The sequence below is a fragment of the Agelaius tricolor genome, unplaced genomic scaffold, assembly GCF_023055355.1.
Source record: "Agelaius tricolor isolate 1412-34295 unplaced genomic scaffold, bAgeTri1.0.p SCAF_101, whole genome shotgun sequence".
Classification (NCBI taxonomy): Eukaryota; Metazoa; Chordata; class Aves; order Passeriformes; family Icteridae; genus Agelaius; species Agelaius tricolor.
In genome coordinates, this window is record NW_027269361.1 from 362,842 (window position 1) to 370,132 (window position 7,291).

The 7,291-nt window shown below is 46.2% G+C and overlaps 1 protein-coding gene across 1 annotated transcript; it reads left to right on the plus strand.

The window, feature by feature from the left end:
* The first annotated feature begins 3,011 nt into the window (after positions 1-3,011).
* On the plus strand, positions 3,012-6,887 carry HOXC6 (homeobox C6). The gene is made up of 2 exons (XM_071419189.1): positions 3,012-3,542; positions 6,004-6,887. The coding sequence occupies exons 1-2, from the start codon at positions 3,137-3,139 to the stop codon at positions 6,363-6,365; spliced, it is 768 nt and encodes a 255-aa protein (XP_071275290.1). The 5' UTR covers positions 3,012-3,136; the 3' UTR covers positions 6,366-6,887.
* Positions 6,888-7,291: the final 404 nt, after the last annotated feature.

Below are 7,291 nucleotides of genomic sequence, written 5' to 3' on the forward strand. Positions count from 1 at the left end.
CCAAAATCCCGATTTTTCCCCCCATTCCGGGCGGATTTCGGAAAGGCAGAGGGGGGAAAAAAGCAGCGGAAAATCGGAAATTTTGGGGGAAAAACGCCCGGAATTCGTCCCCAAGGCCACGGCAGCGCCCCAAGGTGGGAGCTCCCCCCTGCCCAGCCGCCACTTTTGGGGCCAAAAATTGGGATTTCCCCCCCTTTTTTGGGCGCTCCGGGGCTGGGTTTGTTCGTTTTTTGGGCGTTTTCTGCGGGGTTTTTTTTGGCGTTTCTGTGGTTTTTTTGCAGTCGCGGTCCCGTTTATGGTTTTATTGCTACCATTGATGACTTTGCTTTGTTAGCCAGAGGAAAAAGAGCATAAAATCCCCCGGCATCCGGGCTCCCGTCATAGCTGGGGGGGACAAATATTCCCCAAAACCCCCCCCGCCCTCGGGGCTTCGCTTTGTCAGCCGAAAAAACAAAAAAAAAAAAACCTTCAAAAAATAAACCTGAAAAAAAAAAAATAAAATTATTAAAAATAAGAATCAAGAGCGGGGCGAATTCCCGGCGCTTTTCACGGCGGTTTTTGGGGGATTTTTGGGATTTTTTAAAAATTGTTTTTGCGATGAAACCGAGGTGGTTGAACAACAAAAAAAGAGGAGGAGGAGGAGGAGGAGGAGGAGGAGGCCGAGGGCTCCCCCGGCTAAAATGGGAATTTTTGGGGGATTTGCTGCGAATCCGCCCCGCGGGGCCCCGGGCTCAGGTAGGGGCAGATTTTGGGGGGATTTGGGGCCTTTGGGCCGGGATCGGGCTCGGGGTCCCCCCGAAAACTTCGGGAAGCGCCGGAAACTCCGGCCCGGCCGCTCCTGCCCTGCCCAAATTCGCTTTTTGTTTTTTTCCGCCTTTTTCCGCCAGTTCTCCTTTCTGGGCACGGCCAGAAATGGCCCAAAACGCGGAGAAATCTCCCCAAAGTGGAGGGGAAATCCCGGCCCCCAGCCCGGCGGGGGATTGGGGTTTTTTTTCCCTAAAAATGCCCTTTTTTCCCCCAATTTTTTGCCCTTTTTCAGGAGTTTGGGAGCGCTCCCGATCCCGCGTTATCCATGGAGAGGTCGCCATGTTTATCCCCCCCCCCCTTTTCCCCTTTTTTTATTTTTTCCTCCTTTTAAAATTGAATTATTTTTCCCTTTTTGCCCTTTAAATGCGAATACTCAGAGCGGGAGAAAGCGGCGGGGGGCGGGGGAGGGAAAAAGGGAGAAAAAAAAAAATTAAAAAAAAAAATTTAAAAATTAAAAACAAATAAATTAAATAAAAATAAAAGAAAAGACAAATATAAAAAAAAAAAGAGGGAGAGAGAGGGGGTAATTTATGGCTTAATATTCTGTGTTCGCCTGAGATTTATTGCTGGGAATTCGCAGCCGCTTTTTTTTTTTTTTTTTTACGAGATGTTTAAGCGCAGCTTTCTTGGAAAGAATAATAATTATGATAATCATTTAAAAAAATATATATAATAATAACAGAGAATAAAAAAGAGAGCATTGAGAATTTAGTGCTGCGAAAATACAGAGGTAAAAAGATTTTTTGGGTTTTTTTTTTTTGGCGAATCTGAGCAAAATAAAGAAGAGGAAGGTGCAGGGCGGGGGGGGGGGGGAATAAAGGGAAGTAAGGTGGGTTTAAACACAAAATAAATTGAATTTTAGGAATTAGAGGCGCCCATGAGCCCCCTCCCCACCCCCGCCCGCCGCCCCCCAAATCCCCCGGGGTTTTATTTTTAATTTTTTTTTTTATTTTTTGGGGGGTGCCGGACTTACTTTCCATGCCCACTTAGTTTCAACTAGGGACTGGCGAGCAGAAAAAAGCCATTTTTTCCCTTTTTGACACGCGGCTCGCCATTGGCCCGGGCCGGGTCAGCTGACTGTGTCATTCTGTCTGTCCTGGAGCAGAGCCTTCCCTATAACAATCCTACACTTCCCACTACAAACTGGAGACTGAAATAAATATTAAAAGAAATCGCACGGGCCCAGGTGGCGCCGGGAAAAAGGAGAGAGAGAGAGAGAGGGAGAGAGAGACAGGGAAAGGAGGGGAGGAATTAAAAAAAAAAAAATTATATAAATATATATATATTAATTAATTAATTGTGGGTGAAGGGGGGGAGAGAGGGGGAAAGGAGAGAGGGAGGAATAAAGGGGGAATAGATGGAAAATCGAGGGGGGGAAAAATAGAGGGGAGAAATAGAGAAATATAGAGGGGGAAAAAAAATTGAGAGGAAAATAAGAGGAAAAATATAGAGGGGGAAGAGAAAAAGGGGAAATATACAGGAAAAAATAGAAGGGAAATAGAGGAAAGGAGAGAGGAAATAATAGAGGGCAAATAGAGGAAATAATAGAGGGGAAATAGAGGAAGAAACTGAGGAATAAAAGAGGCGAAATTGAGGAATAAAAGAGGCGAAATTGAGGAATAAAAGAGGCAAAATAGAGGAAGAAGAGGAAAATCAGAAGAAGAGGAAAAGAGGGAAGATAAGAGAATAAGAGAAGAAAAAGAGAGGAATAAAGGAGAAAAGCAGAGGGATGAACAGAGGGGGGAACCGAGAAAAATAGGGGGAAAGAGGGGAAAATAGAGGGGATAAAAGGAAAAATAGAGGGAAAATATCGGAAGAAAAAACACCCCAAGGAAAAGCAGAGAGAAAAATAGGGGGGAAAATAGAGGAAAAATAAGGGAAAATATTGGGAAAATAAATTTTTTAAAAATAGAGAAAATAAAAGGGAAAATAGAGAGAATAAAAGGGAAAGCAGAGAGAAAATAAAAGGGAAAATAGAGAGAAAATAAAAGGGAAAATAGAGAGGAAAGAGGGAAGAATAGAGAGGAAATAAGGAAAAATAGAAAGGAAATAGGGAAGAATAGAGAGGAAATAGGGAAAAATAGAGAGGAAATAGGGAAAAATAGAGGAAAAAATAGGGGAAAATAGAGAAAAAATAGGGAAAAATAGAGGAAAAAATAGGGAAAAATAGAGAGAAAAATAGGGAAAAATAGAGAAAAAATAGGGAAAAATTAGAGAAAAAATCGGAAAAAAAATAGAGAACAACTATAAATTAAAAAAAGAAGAAGCAGCAAAGCCCCCGGCGAGCCGCGGGAGCGCAGCCGCTGCCGGCCGGAGCCGCGGGGCCGCCATGAATTCCTACTTCACCAACGCGTCCCTGCCGTGCCACCTCGGCGGCGGCCAGGAGGTGCTGCCCAACGTGGCCGCGCTCAACTCCAGCTACGACCCCGTGCGGCATTTCGGCGGCTACGGCGCGGCCGTGGCGCAGAACCGCATCTACTCCTCGCCCTTCTACTCGGCGCAGGAGAACGCGGTGGTGTTCGGCTCGGGCCGCTCGCCCTACGAGTACGGCTCCAACGCCTTCTACCAGGACAAGGAGGTGCTGAGCAGCTGCCGCCAGAGCTCGGTGGGGCCGCACGGCGCCCCCAACTCCATCGCGCAGGATTTCCCCAGCGAGCAGGGCCGCGCCGCGGCGCAGGAGCAGAAATCCGGCATCCAGATCTACCCCTGGATGCAGCGCATGAACTCGCACAGTGGTAAGTTGGGTTTCTCTTTTTTTTTTCTTTTTTTTTTTTCTTTTTTTTTTTTTTTTTTTTTTGTTTTTATGGCCGCTGGCGGCGGGGGATAAATTAAATAAACTTGGAGGGTTTTATGGCCTTTTCTCCCCGCCGCCCCTCCCGCTCGGCACCTCGCTAGGATGGGGCTTTTTATGGCGCCATAAAAACAATAATTTCGCGCAGTTTGCGGCGGGCTTTTTATTCGGGTTTGGCTTGTTAGGATCGGTTTTAATTAAAAGGTTTCGCCCGGCGGTGAAATATCGGCGATCGTAAAGCGGGGATTAAATAGGGAAATAAAAATAAAGCGGCGCGGCCGGGTCTGCCCCGGGAGTTTAGCGGGGGAAATAAATACGAGCGGGGTTTAGGGTGAGCAGTGAAGTTTGTGGGGTTTTAGGGGTTTTTTTGGGTTTTTTTTAGGGTTTTTTGGGTTTGGGGCTGGCAGGAGCCGGGGCCGGGGGGAAGCCGCCCCTTCCTCGCCGTCCCCGGCTCCCCCAAACCCAGGGGATCCAGGGCAAGTCTGGGCTAAAACCCCGCAAAATCGGGGCTGGGTCGCTCCAAACCTGGGCTTAAAGCCTCAAAACCTGGCCTAAAACCCCGCAAAGTCCTTAAGATTCCACAAGATCTGGGCTGGAACCCTCAAAATCCGGGCTAAAACCCGCAAAGTCTGGGTTAAAACCCTGCGCAATCTGGGCTCAAACCCTGAAAAATCAGCGCTAAAACCCCACCAAAATCTGTGTTTAAACCCTCAAAATACGGCCTAAAGCCCAAAATATCTGGGCTAAAACCTGTAAATCCTGGGCCGAACCCCCACAAAATTCTGGCTTAAACCCCTCAAAATGCGGCCTAAAACCGCACAAAATCGGGGCTAAAACCTGCAAAATCTGGGCTGAAGCCCCCATAAAACCTTGGCCAAACCCTTCAAACTCTGGGCTAAAACCCGGTGAAATCCGGGATATAAAAACTTGCAGAATCCGGGTTGGACCCCTCAAAATCTGGGCTAAAACCCCGCTAAATCTGGGGCTGAGCCCTTGTAAAATCCGGGCTGGACCCCCATAAAACCCAGGCTGAACCCTCAAAATCTGGGCTGGACCCCCACAAAACCCAGGCTGAACCCTCAAAATCCGGGCTGGACCCCCACAAAATCCGAAACAAACCCCCCAAAAAAACCTCGAGGCCAAACCCTCAAAAATCGAAGCTGAACCCCCCCAAAATCTCAGCGAAGCCCGGCCTAAGGCGCCGCAAATCCCGTCCCAAAACCCGGCCTAAGCCCGGTCTGAGCGCCTGCAGCCCCCGAGCCCCCGCCAAGCCCGGGTTTAACCCCTCGGAACCCCGCGGGGACACGCAGCGCTTGAATTTCATTTTTTATTGATTTTCGGCCGGCCGGGGAGCGCCGGGCGCTGCTTTCGGGCCATTTCCCGGCTGTTTTGTCTGACGGTTCCGAGGCTGTTTTGTCTGGCGACTTTTGGACTCTTTGGCGGTTTTTAATCTGTTTTGTCTGACGGGTTTTACCCTGTTTGGGTTTTTTTTCCTGACGGTTTTTAGTCTGTTTTGTCTGACGAGTTTTTAGCCTGTTTGACGATTTTTAATCTGTTTTGTCTGACGGGTTTTATTCTGGTTTTTTTTGACGGTTTTTAGCCTGTTTGACGGGTTTTATTCTGGTATTTTTTCTGACGGTTTTTAGCCTGTTTGACAGTTTTTAATTTGGGTTTTTTTCTGACGGTTTTGAGCCTCTTTGACGGGTTTTATTCTGGTATTTTTTTCTGAAGGTTTTTAGCCTCTTTGACGGTTCTTATTCTGGTTTTATTTTGTTGTTTTTTTCTTTTCCTGACGGTTTTTAGTGTGTTTGACGTGTTTTATTCAGTTTTTTTTTCCTGACGGTTTTTAGCCTCTTTGACGGTGTTTATTCTGTTTGACAGTTGTTATTTTTTTATTTTTTTTTCTGACGGTTTTTAGCCTCTTTGACGGGTTTTATTTTGGTATTTTTCCTGACGGTTTTTAGCCTGTTTGACGGGTTTTATTTTGGTATTTTTTCCTGACGGGTTTTAGCCTGTTTGACGGGTTTTATTTTGGTATTTTTTCCTGACGGTTTTCAGCCTGTTTGACGGGTTTTATTCTGTTTTTTTTGGGTTTTTTTTTTTTTTTTTTTTTTTTTTTTTTTTTTTTTTTTTGTTTTTCCCTGACGGTTTTCAGCCTCTTTGACGGGTTTTATTCTGGTTTTTTTGTTGGTTTTTTTTCTGACGGTTTTCAGCCTGTTTGACGTGTTCTATCCTGGTATTTTCCCTGCCGGTTTTCAGCCTGTTTGACGGGTTTTATTCTGGTTTTTTTTGGGTTTTTCCCTGCCGGTTTTCAGCCTGTTTGACGGGTTTTATTCTGTTTTTTTGTTGTTTTTTTGTTGTTTTTCCCTGCCGGTTTTCAGCCTGTTTTGTCTCGGCCTCTTTAGGAGTGGGTTACGGGGCCGACCGCCGGCGGGGCCGCCAGATTTACTCGCGCTACCAGACGCTGGAGCTGGAGAAGGAATTTCACTTCAACCGCTACCTGACCCGGCGGCGCCGCATCGAGATCGCCAACGCGCTGTGCCTGACCGAGCGCCAGATCAAAATCTGGTTCCAGAACCGCCGCATGAAGTGGAAAAAGGAGACGAACCTGAGCTCCACGCTGGCCGGAGCGGGAGGAGGAGGAGGAGGAGGAGGAGGAGGAGGAGGAGGAGGAGGAGGAGGAGGAGGAGGAGGGGGAGCGGCGGCCGCCGACAGCTTGGCCAAGGAGGAGAAGCGCGATGAGACAGAGGAGGAGAAGAAGGAATGATGGATTTTTATTTTATTTTATTTTTTTTTTTTCCCCTTTCCACCCCCCTCGTCCCCTTTTTCCTTCCTATTTATCGTCGAAAAAACAAAAAATTAAAATTATGTTAAAAAAAAAAAAAGTGTTGGCGGGGAGGGCGGAATGATGAGGGGGGGGAATAATTGAGAATAAATGAAATGAAAAGGGAGAGGCGGGGTGAGAAAGGGAAATGGAACAGAGAGACGGGGGGAGAGTGGGAAAATGGAAAAGTGGAATTGGAATTGGAGGAGTGAATGCGGAGAGGTGAAAAACGGGAATTTGAACAAAAAAAAAGCGGGAAAGTGGGAAAAAAAGTTCAGGAATTAAAAAGCGGAGGAATGAAAAAGTTCAGGAGTTAAAAAGTGGAGGAATGAAAAATATCAGGAATTAAGAAGTGGAGGAATGAAAAATTTCAGGAGTTAAAAAGGGAAGGAATGAAAAATTTCAGGAGTTAAAAAGGGAAGGAATGAAAAAGTTCAGGAATTAAAAAAGCGGAGGAATGAAAAAGTTCAGGAATTTAAAAAGTGGAGGAATGGAAAAAGAAAAAAGTGGAAAAAAAAAAGAGAAAAACTGGAAAAAGGGACAAAAAAAATATTAAAAGTGGAGGAGTGAATGCGGAGGGATGAATGTGGAGAATTTAATTAATTAATGCGGAGAAATGAGTGAGTGAATGAGTGAGGAGGAATTAATTAAATAATTCATTCATTAATGGGAGAGCTCCTCAAACCCCACGGATCCCCCCCAAAAATCTCCCCCCTCGCCAAAAATGGGGAAAATCGGGCAAAAAAACCGGGCAAGAACTGGGGGCAAACCGGGCAGGAATTGGGGCCAAACCAGGCGGAATTGGGGCCAAACTGGGCAGGAATTGGGGCCAAACCGGGCAAAATTGGGGGCAAACTGGGGAAGAATTG